General features: G+C 45.9%; 1 protein-coding gene across 3 annotated transcripts; it reads right to left on the bottom strand.

Annotated features, from left to right (window-relative positions):
- Window positions 1-392: 392 nt before the first annotated feature.
- On the bottom strand, window positions 393-14,304 carry ORAI2 (ORAI calcium release-activated calcium modulator 2). 3 transcript variants are annotated; one of them, XM_079955848.1, is made up of 3 exons: window positions 14,217-14,304; window positions 6,290-6,530; window positions 393-2,657 (listed from the first exon to the last, which is right to left on the bottom strand). In XM_079955848.1, exons 2-3 carry the CDS (start codon window positions 6,515-6,517, stop codon window positions 2,112-2,114), a joined length of 774 nt encoding a protein of 257 aa, XP_079811974.1. In that variant the 5' UTR covers window positions 6,518-6,530; window positions 14,217-14,304; the 3' UTR covers window positions 393-2,111. The 3 variants fall into 3 exon arrangements, with proteins under 3 accessions (XP_079811974.1, XP_079811972.1, XP_079811973.1); XM_079955846.1 differs by lacking the exon at window positions 14,217-14,304 and adding an exon at window positions 10,673-11,326; XM_079955847.1 differs by lacking the exon at window positions 14,217-14,304 and adding an exon at window positions 7,252-7,592.
- Between the last annotated feature and the right edge of the window lie 3,546 nt (window positions 14,305-17,850).

Raw genomic sequence — 17,850 nt, forward strand, 5'->3', positions numbered from 1 at the left:
ATCCCTTCCAACGCCATGATTCTATGATTTCCCTCCACTGTGCTACAGATTTATTGATGGCATTTATCCACCACCTTTGTAATATTTATCCCAGGGTGGTTTACAATGAAAATTTAGAGAGTCAATATGTACTACCTGCAGCCCTCCAGTTCCTGGAGGCCTTGTTCTCAAGGAAGCTTGCGACTCCAGACTTTGCATGCTGTTGTGCTGCCAAGGGAGCCCCACGCACTTGCATCACTGGGGCTTTCGGAAGAACTCGAAGATCAAATCCATATCAGGCTTGTGATTTGGGCCAAGTGCAGAAATGAGCTCAGGTACCCCACAATCGCACAAGCCTTTCCCTGACTCTAAAGGACTTCAAAGAGGTAACAGATTTTTTTTAAAGCATCTCAAAGATGGCTTAGAAGTATTTAATAATTGGCAGTTTAGGCAGATTTCACAAATTACACGTGGGGGGGGGGGGTAGGAGTGAGGAGATGTAAATGTAAATACAATATACTTATTAGTTATAATATGATTAGTGTGTCCCGCCGGCAGCCAAGCATGACAAAGGAGGAATGAGGTATAGCCGTTAAGGACATACTACCAATATACAGATTAATTTAAACATTTTGGCAACAGTGTTTGTACAGCAAATAAGGTCCAAGGTGCTGTATTTTCTTTCAGAACAAGACTGTTACGCACACAAAAGAGCACTTTTTTCTGTTTTCAAGGTGCAGTTCCCAATGACCGCAAACTTCTTACGTACCATACAGTTATTCTGTTGTTGCAATACAGAAACGCCGGGGATGCCGTAAGCCTCCATGAAACAGGACACAATGGCTCAAGCAGCTGGCAGATGCTATGCGGGTTTGCTTAAAAGTTGATCCCAACTCAACAGGGCTACTTCATCACAAATCATTTGTTGATCATGTTGTTGCACAAGAAAGAAGCTTGGATGGCCCCTCAATTTTTGATTTCAGTTAGCCAAACACACTCTGAACATTGGTGGCCAGGGGTGGTGGTGGGTGGCATCCTGTATAAATGCTGTTTAGGTGTCAAAGCAGCCAGCTCTTCAGGGAACAGAATGCTTCCAGGAAGAAGAGGCCCCAGTCCTTCCCTATGTCTCACCCCCATGATGTGATTCTTCTTCCTGTTTCTACGATATAGCTTTGGGCACACACAAACACGAAAAACTGCTCAAGCAGCAGCTGATGGCGGCTGTTTGGGCTTAGGGGTACCGGCCGAACAGCTCTGCTCTGTGTCAGTTTTCAAAACTTGTGCAATGTACAAAACTTGTGCAATATACAAGTGGACACTGTGCCCATTCTAAAGCGCATTGGGGGTTGTGCTAGGAGAGAGATTTTCAGGCTACAGCCTTTTATATACACACAACAACAAACTTTGGTTACGCATTCACACCTGCATTTCTACTTGTGTAAAATACTACATGGTGCTCTTTAAAGCCCTTCTGTTCTTTGCTACCTGGTTTTTGTGTTGAAAGACAGATAATCTCCAGCCCTTCCACAGAGGCAATGGAGCCCTTGCTAGCCGCTTTCTCAATGGGAACTCTTTCCACCCTATAGAAGCTACGGTACTTGAACTGGACAGAGGAAAAACTCATCTCTGATAGCATCCACCCCCCGCCCCCGGTTTCTGGTCTTGTCACAATTCCAGAAATAGTCCCTGCCCCTCCAATGTAAAAAAAGTCACTGTGGACACATTTCACAGATTTCCATAGATGTTCACGTACTGTGATTTACAAACTCCTCTCCAAAAGTGAAGTTTGTAAATCAATTGACGGTGAGAGAATCACACCCCTTTCCTCACTCTGCATATAAGCTCCTGCAGAAAAACACTTTGCTAAAACTGATGCATATTTTAAAAAATTGCTTAATCTGTCTCCCTTCCCACCCGCCTAAAAATGTGGAAAGCTAAAGGACAATCCCATCTTCAAACAACTGCATAGATGTAGGTAAAGGGTTCAGTTTTAATGACACAGTAACATCACCCACAGATTTGAAGAGCTGGCCACCCAGAACGTTTTGGCATCTGAGAACGTTAGGCACCTGGGGGTTAATTCCTGTTATGAAAATCCTCAGAGCTTCAAACAGAAAGGCACCCGCTGGCCATCACACAACCTGCAGCCCCCGGTCGTGCCCATCCAGCTGCACTTTCAGTTTGTGGAGCTCTTCAATCTCCCGGTTGTGGCGCTCGGTTTTGTGGCGGACGAGGGAGCGGTAGAAATGGATGGTGAAGACGACAAAGATGATCCCCACCGGGACCATGATGATGGTGGAGATGAGAGCTGCCTGCCACCCTGTATGCTGGCTGGTCTTCTGGACAATGGCAGTGCCGTTTCTCAGCACGGAGTCCACGGGCAGGAACTTGATCCAGCACAGGAGGACGACCTCGGCGAGGAAGAGGAGGATGCCCAGGACAGTGGAAAAGCCCCAGGCCAGCTCAATGTAGGGGTGCATGCGCTCGTGGGGGGACTCGCTGATAGAGTTCAGGTTGTGGATGTTGCTCACGGCTTCCACGTTGGGGAGGATGCAAGTGCTGATGAGCAGGGCGAAGAGGTGGACAGCCACAAGGATGGTAGTGCAGGCACTGAAGGCAATCAGCAACATCGGGGGGTACTGGTACTGCATCTCCAGCTGGACCTCCACCATCGCCACCTGAAAAGCAACATCCGTCAGTGTTTGCTTGCCTCTACAAAACCCAGGAGAGAGTCGGCAGTAAATCACACCAGTCAAGTTGCTCCTTAATAGCAAGAACACAATTAGCACAGACTGGGCAGAGCGTTAGGCTTGATGAGCATGGCAGCTCATCCCTGGTAGGTCTTGCCTCATGAATCAGTTGCTGAGACTGATAATCCCTCCAAGCAATTGGAGACTGTGCCTGCATGCAGCCAACCTCTCCTCCACCCTTTTCATGCCTCTTCTGGTTCTGGGATAGAAGTGGGGAGGGCAGCTTGTCACAGCAGGAGAGGGAGAAACCTGTGATTCGTCGCCAGCCTGACTCATCTCTGCCTCTTGGCCTCCCTCCTCTCCTGTTTCAACTTCTGCCTCTGATTCTGGACATCTCTTTGCCACGGACTCTCCCAGCTCACTAGGTCCTGTTACCCCTTCAGCTTCCGACACCGCCTCTTCCCAGTCTTCTTCCTCCGACCACACATTGTTGCCCCACCACCAATTCCTGGACTCTGAGGTTTCTTCCCTTGGGGGGTTCCCCAGCTGGTTCCTCCCACTATTCCTTTGCATCCAACCAGTCTGTGACAACTGCTAATCCACAAGAACAACCCACAGAAGCAATTGTCATTCACTCAATGCATGAACCAACATGGAATTCACTGTCATGGGACATGGGGATAGCTCAGATGGTTTTAAAAAGGGGACAAATTAACAGAGAATAAATCTATAAACAATTACTATTTAGAATGCCTATGTCCAGAGGAAGAGTATTTATTTATTATTATTTGTTATAAGTGGGACTTGATCATTATAAAAGTTGACAGGTGGTTTCCCCCCTATATGTGGTAGCTACACCCTCGAGGGCATTTCCTTTTTGGGAAAAGTGTTTTATGAAGCTGCTTTAATCACTAAGCAAAACACGCCTCTAGATTCCAAGATCACCCTCTTTTCATTCCATGTGGAAGCTGCTCGGGATCTTTCAAATAGTAATAAAAAGTGTATAACTCGTCTAATGACTGCAGCAAGCCTTATAATTATGAAATTCTGGAAGACTTTAAATAGAGACCTTTTGGAAGCTTGGCTGTCACAACTTCGGGATCTAGTTTTGATGGATAAGCTAATTTCACACATGCGGGGGGTGGGGGGAAATGTACAGGCATAATAAAATCCAAGACTTTATCTTCAATCTGGTGCAAATTTATTATGTACGCAACGCTGAAAGGACATGGCTACTGACCACTTGCAATGTGTGGCAATTTATGGAATGACGCCTTTATTCCATAAGTGAAATGACTCTTTGCACAGGATACTCGATTCAGTTCCCCCTCGTTTCCCCCCACTGCCCAAAAGCCAGTCAATGCTCTTTTCTTTCCTTTTTTCAATTTAAAGGGGCAAGGTTGCTAGCAAGCACAGATTTTGACAGGTTACCAAGACCAGCCAAACTCAGTGCTCCTCTGCGCTAGAGTGCACTTTCAGTTCACACGATGTTACAAGGAAGCCCAAGGTCCAGGCTAACGCCTTGTGTGAATTCAGCACGCGCTGTAGAACATTCCTGCATGTCGAAGGTTGCTGAGTTGGCACAGGGGTGCATCAGTAGACATACAGAAAGGCTCCCTGAAGCGGGGGGGGGGGTGTCCTGAAAACTACTCCACAATCGTGCCAGACCAAGAAAACATCTGGGTCAGGTCTCTCCGGGAAAACATTTTCTAAGTAGGTTAATTCAATATACAAATTAGCAGTAGTCTGTGCTACAGTGCCTTTTTGCATGAAAATACACACACACACACACCGGCTCCAAAGAACATAGGAAACTGCCTTATACTGAGTCAGACTCCTGATCTATCTACCTCAATAGTGCCTGCACTGACTGGCAGCAGCTCTCCAGGTCTTTCCCAACTCTGCCTAGAGATGTCAGGGATTGAGCCTAGGACATTCGCATGCAAATCGTGGACTCCACCACTGAGCTTTTACAACAGCACATCTCAAGCAACACCCTCGGGTTTCCACTGCATTGACGTCTCCAAGGCATCCTCGTCGGCAGGCCTCGAGTTGATCTAACTTCTCTACCAGTAAGGCTTGCGCTTGCTGCAGGTGTAGCTTTGCACATTCTCAGGCAGGGAGACAAACATGGAACTGGGGTTGCAGGTCACTGCAGCATCTCTCTTGCCATCCATGTCTTTTGGTCCTACCTGCACCGTGAGACAGCACTCGGGGCCTCCCCCTCAAAATGCCCATGGGGGCAGGATCACAAAAGGCTTAATATTCTTAGATAACATGACATACAAAGTGATGCCTGTTCCATGCTACTACAGCTGGACAGAAGCCTCCTACACTGCTTACGTTTCATTTTCTCTTCCCTTCCCTTCAGGACTGTGGCAGGGGAAAGAGGCCAGGCCCTGCTCAGTTATCTATTCGTGCCAGATGGAAGGGGCCGATCAGAGCCGTTTCGACAGAACCGCCCCACCTTATTAAATTTGTATACTGTCCTCTACCCATAGATCTCAGGGCGCTTCACAACATAAGATCACAAAATAAAAAAAAACATAAAATACATAATGAAAACAACCCCCCCACACACACATTTTAGAAAGGTGTTGGATGCCAGTCAGCCTAAGGCAACTAAGGTCTAAACCCCTTTCAAAGCCCTCTCACTTGGTGTTCATAATGTGAGCTGAAGCCACCCAAAAGGCACATGGAGCCAATTTTTTTCAGACACAGAAATGAAACTGACAAGCTGCTTTTATTTCTACATTCAGGGGAGATGTATGCAAGAGCACCAGGAACCAGAATTGGCCCTACCATTAGGTAGAGCAACTCAGGGTAGCTGATTTGGGGTGATACTAAAGGGCATCAAATGATCAGCTATTTACCATTGCTGTATTTTTATTTTTACTGCCAGGACAGGGAATGGGAGAGGCGTTGGTAGGATTTTCTAGCACAGGTGTTAAAAAACTTGACTAGCCTTAGGCACATACCTGTCAACTTTTCCCTTTTCTTGCGAGGAATCCTATTCGGAATAAGGAGAGGTTAGGCTGGCCTCAACCAGAGCCAGGGCTTTTTCGGCTGTGGCTCCGATCTGGTGGAACGCTCTGTCACAAGAGACTAGGGCCCTGCGGGACTTGACATCTTTCCGCAGGGCCTGCAAGACAGAGCTGTTCCACCAGGCCTTTGGCCAGGGCACAGCCTGACCCCCTCCTTTGGCAATCCTCACAGAACTCTAGCCCAATGGTTGCCATTAATCTGTTTTGAATTAATTTTAGAATGAAATGATTTTAGAATGTTTTATCATTTTACTGTTGTTAGCCGCTCTGAGCGTGGCTTAGGCTGGTGAGGGCGGGATATAAATAATTTATTATTATTATTATTATTATTATTAATGTGGGGCTCGAACCCAAGACCCTGGAATTAAGAGTCTCATGCTCAGCTATTCGCATGGTGTGAGCGCAGATGCATGGGGTGTTTTTTTTTGTATACTGTAGGTTTTGTTTCTGCCTCAGGCTGCTTCTGATCCTGGGTCAGCATTAGAACATTCACATTAGCTATTAACCACAAGCTACAGACCAAACGGTTCAGAGATCAGAGCAGATTTTTGCAGACAAGCTGCTATGAAAACATACCATAGCAAATCCAGAGAGTAACGCAGAAGTCCGGCTGGAAGCTTTCAACTTGGCTCGGCTCAGGTACAATTTCCGCCATGAAAGGGCCTGGACGGAATGATGGTTGGATGTGACCAGCTCGAGGTAACTGCGACGCACCCAGTCTCGGTAGTCCATGCCCTTAGCGGCAGGCTCAGAGCAACAAGTGGATGCGGGAGGATCCACGGGGACATTTAACTCGGAACTCATGATGAAAGGCAAGCTGTGGGAAGGTTGAGGAAAAAATCAGCATTGCAAACACCAGATACACGCCAGGTGCTGTGCGGAAGTCAAAGCAAAACGAGTCCTGGCTTGCAATCTAAAAGCACATGAGATTAGAGGAGAGGGTAGCTGGAGCAAAATGAGAAACTCCCCACAAGTTGGAGAGTGTAGGGAAAGGGGAAAGGAGAGAAAGGATGCAAAATATTCAACAGTCAGCCCAGGAACAGGAAAGAAATTAAAAAAGCGAAACAGTGCATGGAAAGGTAAAACACAAGAAGGAAAAGATGAGTTTTCAATAACTTGTGAGACAAAGAAGTCTGCAGAATATTTTGAGGAAGACAGGACAGGAAGCAGGGAGATAAGAAACAGCTCAACCAAGGGTGAATTTAATAACTACAAAGGCAGATAAAAAAGAGCAAGATCATAAAGCGATTTAAAAGCTCAAGTGAGTAAGTTTAAATTCTATCCGAAGCAAGTGAAGGGGAACACGTAGGCCACCTTCGCATGTAATGTTAAACCAGATTTTCTGGCTTATAGTGGTTTTTTGAGAATAAGCAGCGCTACACTCTGCCCGGTTGCTCCCATTTCCCTTCTCCTCAGTCTGAGCGGAATAAACAAATCAAGAAGCTTCCCGTTACATTATCAACCTGGAGCCCACAGCTTGCTGTTGCCTTGCTGGCCCTGTCAGGAGGAACAAAGAGGAAAGGGGTGAGGTTTCTTACCTTTTAGGCAGCTCCGTCTTGCTCCCTCTCACCCATACACCTCCTTTTCCTTTTATTGTTCCTTAACCACTCATCCCTGTCCAAACACTCTCATTCTGCAAAAACACTACTGCCAGGAGATATGCAAACGTAGCTGTCTATGGAGCGTTTGCATAATGAGAGCAGAATGTGGGGGTGGAAGGTTCGGCAAAAGAGAGAAAGAGTATTTGCTCAACCCCCAGTTTCTCTGAGCAGGTTCTCTAGAATCCCTCTTCCTTGCCATCTACCCCAGAGTTTAAAAATCCCAAGTTGCTAAGCGATATGTTGGAGCAAAGGCATTTAGTCTCTCTCTCTCTCTCTCTCTCTCTCTCTCTCTCTCTCTCTCTCTCCCCCTCCCCCCCCCCCGCCGCCTTGTGCAAGGATTGGTTCTTTAAAATTCAATGCTCGCACCTCAAAACATTAGTATTTGCTCCAAGTATTCAAAGCCTCCTCCCCTTTTCCATCTACTTATAGGGTGGAAATGGAGAAAGCTTTCATTCATGAGCCACAATTTTAGAAAAAGAACTGTGTGTGTATGTGTGAAAGAGATGAGAGAGAGAGAAAGAGAGAGAGAACGCAGACGGAAAAGAATTTAAGCTCAAGGCAATAAAGACTACAGTGAGATGGACCTCACTCACTTATAAAACAAGGTTCAAACAGAAAATCAGATGTGAGGGCTGCAAGGTTGGGAGTTCTATAGTAATTCCACGGGCCTGATCAAATAATATTCCCAGCTTCCTTACCCCCAAATTATGTATTTGCCCTAGAGATGCAACATGAAGATAGCCACAATACTGTATAGGAAGGATCCTGTACTCTGTTACTTTTATGAAGTATTGGTGCATTCATTTTCCCTGCAGCACACTAATTTCATTTATAGAACTGATCTTCCACTTTTCAGCTTGGAAGCTCTCAAGAGGCTCACCGAAGGAAAACATATTTAACATGGAAGTTTTTAAAAATTTAAAGCATTCCCAAGCATAGTTTGGAGTACACTATTAGAAATACCAACGTCCTTTGGGGGGACGGGGACAAGGAAGGTGTTTGCTTGGTGCCTAAAAGAAGAAAACAACATTGATGCTAGCCAAGTGTCGCCGCGGAGGGAATTTCAAAAAGAGGAAGCATTGCTGAAATTGCCCTGTCTATATTTGAGGGGGATAACTAGGGCAGGGTCCCAGGTTCATGTAGGGGAGAGATTCAAGAACGCACTGGTAAATTTAGGCTTGTGTAATTAAAACAGATCAAGCTTTGTGCAAGCAAATCAGAATGAATGCTCAATAAACAGGTCACCTGGGTGAGCTCAGAGAAGTCAAGGTAGTGTGTGAGGGGCTGGAAGTTGCCCTGTAGGTATGCTGGGTACCATAAATGTTTGCCACATCTTTGGCCTCTTAGATGCTGCTCATCTTGCCAGCTCGGCACAATCCAATCTCTGCACCACAACAGCTACCTTTATTTGGAAGATAGGACTTGAGTGATATCAATAAAAAGGAATGTTTTATAGATAAGAACATCCAATTCAGCATCCTGTTCTCACAGAGGCCAACCAGAAGTTTCTGGAAAGCCAGGAAGCAGGACCTGAGTGCAACAGACCTCTCCAGAGGCATAGTTGGGGGGACAGGGGGGGGCACTGGGTGCCACACCGTGGGGGGCAGCACTTACCGTGGGTCGTGTAGTGCACCAAAGCCATGCCTCTCTCCTGGGAGTGATGCAGTGGTCCGGGTGCCTGCAGGCTCCATGCTGCCCGAAATGGCAGCGTGGGGCTTGCTTCTGCCTGCTGCCTCCCTCACAGCTGCCCTACAGCCCTGCCCTGGCTCGCTCTGCCCAGTGGGTAGCTTGTCCTGCCCCCATGGACGATTCATCCCGCCCCCGGGGCACCCGAGCGACTAGCTACGCCGCTGGCCCTCTCCCCACTTGTAAATTTCAGCAACTGATGTTTAGAGGCATACCGCCTCCGAAAGTGGAGACAGAACATAGCTATAAATTCTACCCTGCTCTTTTCAATGACCGCACCTAACAAAAGCTCACTGTTCTCTTCTGGGAATAATTCAATGAACTGCTGACAACCTATTATGCCCTAATGGCTTCAATCCAACATACCTTAACAAAGAGATTGTGAACCTGTGTCTGTAAGATGTTTTGGACTAGTCAGGTCAAAGCTCTGACTAGTGCAGCGTCCTGTACTCACAGTGGCCAACCAGATGTCTATGGGAAGCCCAGAAGCAGGGCAGGAGCGCAATAGCACACTCCTCAACCAATATAGCCAATGGTCAAGGAGGAGTAGTTCTATAATCCAGCAACATCTAGAGGGCTGCAGGTTCCCCAACTCTGCCTTACAGACTGTCTTCTCCAATGGCCCTGTTCTCATCTCTAAGCTCTGCAAAAGGTGACCTCTTAATGGTCCTACTGGTGTATCAGGTTTGCAAAGGGAAGAAGAGAAATATGATCAGTAGCTTCCTCAGGTTTCCTTCCCCCTGGAGACTCACTGAAGTCCAAGGCTGATCACCACCCAGAAGTGTTACTAGACCTCCCTTTGAGAATCATAAAGACCAAGATCTAGGATCACATTTGCAGTAAAGGATCACTATCAAGGATGAACTTTCAGGAGGATCACAGCCAAGTTAGAAAAGAGCAGAGAAATTTCTATGAGTTTTGTTGCGTTTTATTGTGTTTTAATGCACAGCCCACTCCTATGCTTTTGAAAGGCTATAAACTGAAATAGTGTGGGGAAGCTGCTACAGCAGGGACTGGCAATTGTTTTAGCCTCAAGGAGTGGGTGCCCTACATCAGTGGGCATGGCTAACAGAAGGTGTGGCAGTGGCTGGAGCCAATGTTGTCATTTACACACACATGCACATTCACACACACTCCAATACAGTGATTACAGACTGTGGCATTCCCAGGTAGGCTTACATAATGCAAATATGCATTAAAAATATGTCTGCCTGATCATCACACATCATGACTACCAAAAGGGCATCTTCATGCCTTCTCCCTCATGGATTTAATTTTATTACATTTATAGCCTGCATTTTCTCCAATAAGCTCAATGCTCTGAACTCATCTTATGATCACAATACTCCTGTTAAATCGGCATGTAGGTGAGAGTTAGTAACTGGCCTGATGTCACCCAGGGAGCTTCATGGCCGAGGGTAGATTCGAACCTTGGTTTCCCAGGTGCTAGCCTAATATTTTAACCGCTATTGGGTTATTGGATCCAAATTTACATTCAATACAAGAACCTTTAAGACATCCCCTCCTCTCGCAATCTCAACTTACTCCACCAACCCCTGCAAAATGAAGCGGCAATACCAACTCACAGACTATATATACTTTACAAAGCCGGAGGCTGGAAGAACATCAGATTATCACAAATTATTCATTGTCTTGGAATAAAAAAACCTACCCTGATTTTGAGAATGCAGCCTCTGCTAAGTCTGGGCCCCCCTGTAATTCCACGGGCTTCGGTGGGCGTTGCCTTGGAGAGAGCATTTGGCCTCGCCACAAGTCATGTCAGCAAAGCACTCCGAAGAGGGGAAGTGCTTTAGGAGTGCTGGCTGATGCTGGTTTTGATCTTGTTTGTCATCTCTGCTTCAAAGGCAGCAGGGGGAAAGCCTTACATCTCTTTTCTTTCCCCCAAGAGTAGTGAACAATGTAAGCAGAGGGAGGAAAAAAAAATATCATTGTATGCACCAGACTCAATCTTCTTTTTCCTTGAATTAGTTTTTCAATGCATAGTCTCTCTCTCTCTCTCTCTCCCCCCCCCCAGCTATAGAGGGAAAAATGGGGGAGGAAAAGCCCATGAAATGAAGGAGGTACAATCTGTAATATTTCCATGCAAAACTTGAATTTGTCTTTGCATGCTTCCCGTAAATTTCACTCCATCTCTTTTCTCATCAAATCAGAGGTCCTTTCTTAGTACCCCCCTCTTGGGACCCCTTCTTCATCACCCCATGGACATTTGCAGGACATCAGTGAATCTCTGTTCTCTCCGTTCCCCCCTGCCCCTAACCGCCACTACTCCAGAGTTTTCAAATAATCTATTTTTTTCTTCCCATTTGTGCTGCCAATGAGCAACTGTTCCCTAAAAGATCATTGTTCCAGACTCCTCTGTTCTTCCTCACTCAACCCCTAGAAGTGTGTTCATTTCTTCCTCCCGACTCAATAGCCTTGCAGGCAGCAAACCGTATCATATTTGGCTGAATCAGATATACATGCCCTTTCTTCCATGTCTCCCGCAGATCTCCCTGCCCCCAGCCTTGTTCTTATGCATTCAGAGGCTGCCCTGTGGCACAATCGAGAGTGAAATCTTTTGTTCCAAGCAGATCGATGGATGCAGAGCCAGTGCTAAGAGGACGATTCGCTAGATCTAGCACTGTTTAGCTGGTGACGGAGGGTGCATGATGAGTCATTGGAATGAGGCCATGATCTATTACTCACGTAGAAAAATGCAGGTTCATTGTAATGTCTGAAATGCAGCACATTTTGTTTCCTGCCATAAACACACAAATTGGGAGGCAGTAATGCTTCTGAATGGGACATGGGTGTTGCTGTGGGTTAAACCACAGAGCCTAGGACTTGCCGATCATAAGGTCGGCAGTTCAAATCCCCGCGACGGGGTGAGCTCCTGTTGCTACCCCGGTCCCTGCTCCTGCCAACCTAGCAGTTCGAAAGCACGTCAAAGTGCAAGTAGATAAATAGGTACCACTCCGGCGGGAAGGTAAACGGCGTTTCCGTGCGCTGCTCTGGTTCGCCAGAAGCGGCTTAGTCATGCTGGCCACATGAGCCGGAAGCTGTACGCTGGATTCCTTGGCCAATAAACTGAGATGAGCGCTGCAACCCCAGAGTCGGCCACGACTGGACCTAATGGTCAGGGGTCCCTTTACCTTATAACTTTAATGCTTCTGAATACCTGTTGCTGGAAACCACAAGAAGGGGAGAAGTGCTCTTGTGCTCAAATCCTGCTGGTGGGTTTCTCAGAAGCGTCTGGTTGACCACTGTGACAACATGAAGCTGGGCTACATAAGCCACTGGCCTGATCCAGCAGCCTATGTTCTTAAACTGAGTAAGCAAAATGCACATAGCCGTGGAAGCCGCTCCACTATACAAAAAGGAAAAGGGGAAAGTTGATGTCCAGCAGGCATCTTTCCCCTGTCTCTCCTTCAGTGGGGTGAAGGTGGATGGAATCATGCCTGGAATCTAGGGTGGTACCTTTTCATTGATGAAGTGAGAGAGTTAAGGATGCACTGAATACTCTTCCATGGAAATCCATAGGAATTAAAAGCATCTTGTATGTGGACTATGCTGTGTTTACACTTTGAGCTCTCCTCCCTCTCTCATTTGACACACATGAACACCTACTAGGCCAAATGAAGGTCTTCTGTTTGTCAAGCATTAAATGGAACCACCTTTGCTCTCTTACAGCTGGCTAAAACTCTGTCCCTGAATGAGTGAATGTTTATTATTACAGCTAAACATAGCCCGCATAGTAAAACCTGAATCTCAGCATATTTTTTTACATGAACGTTATGTCCCTGAACATGTGCTGCAGCTGTGCCAATGCCTGCTTTCCCCACCTTTCAAATCCATCATCAGAAAACCACCTTTACCCACATGGCTTTTGGCTCAACCCTTTAATACCCACCCCCATCTGTAACTGAGCTTTGATCATGACTCGCCCTCATATGGCTCCTCATATCTCTCAATACTTCCCCTATCGTCTTAAATACTTCCCCTATTGTCTTAAATACTTCCCCTATTGTTTTAAATAACAAGCTCCTTCAAGGCAACAACCTGCCTATTTTTGTCTACAAAATTCCATAAGGCAACCTGTAGCCCTCCAGATGCTGTTGCACTCCAGCTCCCATCAGCTCCTGCCAAAAGTCAAGGTTACAGTGAGCTGTACACTCATGATGTATACTGATGCCCTGGGGAAGAGCACTAACAACATAATGAAGACTTACAAAATTATATAGGAAGAAACAAACAGGTCTCTGCCCCCAAGGAGTTTACAATCTTAGGGTGGTACTCAGTGCTAGCTCTTCGTCAGAGTAGACTCACTGAAGTCATCATGGACATGACTAAGTTAGGACCATTACTTTCTATAGGTCTACTCTGAGGTGGACTTAGTTGACTACAACCCTTGTAGTGCAAAATGTGCATTTACTCAGAGGTAAGTCCCCACAGTGTCTGGGTGGGGGCTTGGCGATACAAGCACCCGCATCACATGCAGAAGGTATCGGGTTCAAAAACTGCCATCTCCAGATAATTCTGGGAGACTCCTGCCTAAAAACTGCATCTAACAGGCAATATGGAATTATTGTCCTTAACCGTAGGGTTTCTAGACATTTAATTACGTATTAATAACACAACATTATATCCACATTATTTACTATGCATCATTTCACACTGCATTGCACTGTATGGATATGCTGCACATAGAATACACACATGCTGTTAAGATTTGGTTGGCGAGGTTTGTCACTAGTCCAATCCCTGCCCTGACTCTCCTCTCCTGACTCTTCTGTCAACAAACAAGATCTTAGGTATTGAGAGCCCTTTTAAAAAAACGCCACTAATGAATCGGGGAGAAGTGACACACGTCCCACGCCATGACAGATCCTATTCCACAAACGTGCAATATGGTGGAGCCTATTATTATTATTATTATTATTATTATTATTATTATTATTATTAAACCTCTTTATGCGCCTATATTATTATTATTAGATACTTTTGGTTTGTTTTAAGCCGTTTTCAATATTATGCTTTCCTAGGAATGCTGTGTTTTAATTGTAACCCGCCCTCGGACCTGGGGGGGGGAGGGAAATAAAATAATAATAACAATAATAATAATGGCAATCAATAATAATAGCAATATGCAAATATGCAAATAAGCAGCTCCCCATCGCAAGGCGTCTCCCCGAAGTCCAGCCCTCCTGCCGACTTACCCCACAGGCAGCAGCAGCAGCAGCAGCAGGAGGAGCAGCACCGCCGCCCCAGCCCCACTAACGCCGCCTTCGCCGCTGCCAAGGCAACGCCAGGGTCCCGCCACGTGACCGCTCTGGAGTAGTGAGCACGTGACCAAGCCTCTTCTCTCCCTGCTACCCCTCAGACAGGTCTCGATTCCCGGCAGGCGAGAGGAGTCAGGAACGAGCGCGTGTTGCAAGAAGGGGTTTCATGTTTTTCGTTTTTCATTAAAGAGATAAACATATATACTCTCTGTGTGTATACATATACAGCGAGAGAGAGATACATATACATACACATACACATACACATGTTGTTGTTGTTTAGTCGTTTAGTCGTGTCCGACTCTTCGTGACCCCATGGACCAGAGAACGCCAGGCACTCCTGTCCTCCACTGCCCCCCGCAGCTTGGTCAGACTCATGCTGGTAACCTCGAAAACACTATCCAACCATCTCGTCCTCTGTCGCCCCCTTCTCCTTGTGCCCTCCATCTTTCCCAACATCAGGGTCTTTTCCAGGGAGTCTTCTCTTCTCATGAGGTGGCCAAAGTACTGGAGCCTCAGCTTCACAATCTGTCCTTCCAGTGAGCACTCAGGGCTGATTTCCTTCAGAATGGAGAGGTTTGATCTTCTTGCAGTCCATGGGACTCTCAAGAGTCTCCTCCAGCACCATAATTCAAAAGCATCAATTCTTCGGCGATCAGCCTTCTTTATGGTCCAGCTCTCGCTTCCATACATCACTACTGGGAAAACCATAGCTTTAACTATACGGACCTTTGTTGGCAAGGTGATGTCTCTACTTCTCAAGATGCTGTCTAGGCCTGTCATTGCCCTTCTCCCAAGAAGCAGGCGTCTTTTAATTTCGTGGCTGCTGTCACCATCTGCAGTGATCATGGAGCCCAAGAAAGTAAAATCTCTCACTGCCTCCATTTCTTCCCCTTCTATTTGCCAGGAGGTGATGGGACCAGTAGCCATGATCTTCGTTTTTTTGATGTTGAGCTTCAGACCATATTTTGCACTCTCCTCTTTCACCCTCAATAAAAGGTTCTTTAATTCCTCCTCACTTTCTGCCATCAAGGTTGTGTCATCTGCATATCTGAGGTTGTTGATATTTCTTCCGGCAATCTTAATTCCGGCTAGGGATTCATCCAGCCCAGCCTTTCGCATGATGAATTCTGCATATAAGTTAAATAAGCAGGGAGACAAAATGCAGCCTTGTCGTACTCCTTTCCCAATTTTGAACCAATCAGTTGTTCCATATCCAGTTCTAACTGTAGCTTCTTGTCCCACATAGAGATTTCTCAGGAGACAGATGAGGTGATCAGGCACTCCCATTTCTTTAAGAACTTGCCATAGTTTGCCATGGTCGACACAGTCAAAGGCTTTTGCATAGTCAATGAAGCAGAAGTAAATGTCTTTCTGGAACTCTCTAGCTTTCTCCATAATCCAGCGCATGTTTGCAATTTGGTCTCTGGTTCCTCTGCCTCTTCTAAATCCAGCTTGCACTTCTGGGAGTTCTCGGTCCACATACTGCTTGAGCCTTCCTTGTAGAATTTTAAGCATAACCTTGCTAGCGTGAGAAATTAGTGCAATTGTGCGATAGTTGGAGCATTCTTTGGCACTGCCCTTCTTTGGGATTGGGATGTAGACTGATCTTCTCCAATCTTCTGGCCACTGCTGAGTTTTCCAAACTTGCTGGCATATTGAGTGTAGCACCTTAACAGCATCATCTTTTAAAATTTTAAATAGTTCAGCTGGAATACCATCACTTCCACTGGCCTTGTTATTTGCAGTGCTTTCTAAGGCCCATTTAACTTCACTCTCCAGGATGTCTGGCTCAAGGTCAGCAACCACACTACCTGGGGTATATGAGACATCCGTTTCTTTCTGGTATAATTCCTCTGTGTATTCTTGCCACCTCTTCTTGATGTCTTCTGCTTCTGTTAGGTCCTTTCCACTTTTGTCCTTTATTATGGAAATCTTTGTACGAAATGTTCCTTTCATATCTCCAATTTTCTTGAACAGATCTCTGGTTCTTCCCATTCTATTGCTTTCCTCTATTTCTTTGCATTGCTTGTTTAAGAAGGTCTTCTTGTCTCTCCTTGCTATTCTTTGGAAATCTGCATTCAATTTCCTGTACGTTTCACGATCTCCCTTGCATTTTGCTTGCCTTCTCTCCCCCGCTATTTGTAAGGCCTCATTGGACAGCCACTTTGCTTTCTTGCATTTCCTTTTCATTGGGATGGTTTTCGTTGCTGCCTCCTGTATAATGTTACGAGCCTCCATCCATAGTTCTTCAGGCACTCTGTCCACCAAATCTAAATCCTTAAACCTGTTCCTCACTTCCACTGTGTATTCATAAGGGATTTGACTTAGATTGTATCTTACCGGCCCAGTGGTTTTTCCTACTTTCTTCAGTTTAAGCTTGAATTTTGCTATAAGAAGCTGATGATCTGAGCCACAGTCAGCTCCAGGTCTTGTTTTTGCTGACTGTATAGAGCTTCTCCATCTTTGGCTGCAGAGAATATAATCAATCTGATTTCGATGCTGCCCATCTGGTGATGTCCATGTGTAGAGTCGTCTCTTGTGTTGTTGGAAAAGCGTGTTTGTGATGACCAGCTTGTTCTCTTGACAGAACTCTATTAGCCTTTGCCCTGCTTCGTTTTGATCTCCAAGGCCAAACTTGCCAGTTGTTCCTTTTATCTCTTGACTCCCTACTTTAGCATTCCAATCCCCTATAATGAGAAGAACATCCTTCTTTGGTGTCACTTCTATAAGGTGTTGTAAGTCTTCATAGAATTGGTCAATTTCAGTTTCTTCAGCACCAGTAGTTGGTGCATAAACTTGGATTACTGTGATGTTAAAAGGTCTGCCTTGGATTCGTATCGAGATCATTCTATCATTTTTGAGATTGCATCCCAGTACAGCTTTTGCCACTCTTTTGTTGACTATGAGGGCCACTCCATTTCTTTTACGGGTTTCTTGCCCACAGTAGTAGATATGATGGTCATCCGAACTGAATTCACCCATTCCCGTCCATTTTAGTTCACTGATGCCCAGGATGTCAATATTTATTCTTGCCATCTCATTTTTGACCACCTCCAACTTACCCATGTTCATGGTTCTTACATTCCAGGTTCCTATGCAATATTTTTCTTTACAGCATTGGACTTTCCTTTCGCTTCATGGATCACTGCCTTGCCGTGGCGAAGGGGCTTGAAGAACTCAGAGAAGCTATGAACTATGCCGAGCAGGGCACCCAAGATGAACAGGTCATAGTGGAGAGTTTTGACCAAACGTGATCCACCTGGAGGAGGAACCGGCAAGCCACTCCAGTATCCCTGCCAAGAAAACTCCATGGACAAAGACAACACATACACATACACATACACATATACATATACATATACATGTTGTTTAGTCGTTTAGTCGTGTCCGACTCTTCGTGACCCCCTGGACCAGAGCACGCCAGGCACTCCTGTCTTCCACTGCCTCCCGCAGTTTGGTCAAACTCATGCTGGTAGCTTCGAGAACACTGTCCAACCATCTCGTCCTCTGTTGTCCCCTTCTCCTTGTGCCCTCCATCTTTCCCAGCATCAGGGTCTTTTCCAGGGAG

The sequence above is a fragment of the Podarcis cretensis genome, assembly GCF_951804945.1.
Source record: "Podarcis cretensis genome assembly, chromosome: 15".
Classification (NCBI taxonomy): Eukaryota; Metazoa; Chordata; class Lepidosauria; order Squamata; family Lacertidae; genus Podarcis; species Podarcis cretensis.

What these genes read in the sequence shown, in the direction of transcription:
- ORAI2 (XM_079955846.1), bottom strand. Translation starts at nt 10,758, where the DNA reads ATGCTCTCTCCAAGGCAACGCCCACCGAAGCCCGTGGAATTACAGGGG. An exon ending in GCTGCATTCTCAAAATCAGG is followed by an intron (nt 6,531 to 10,672) that starts GTAGGTTTTTTT and finishes ACCTTCCCACAG; the next exon opens with CTTGCCTTTCATCATGAGTT. An exon ending in TACTCTCTGGATTTGCTATG is followed by an intron (nt 2,658 to 6,289) that starts GTATGTTTTCAT and finishes GTTGCTTTTCAG; the next exon opens with GTGGCGATGGTGGAGGTCCA.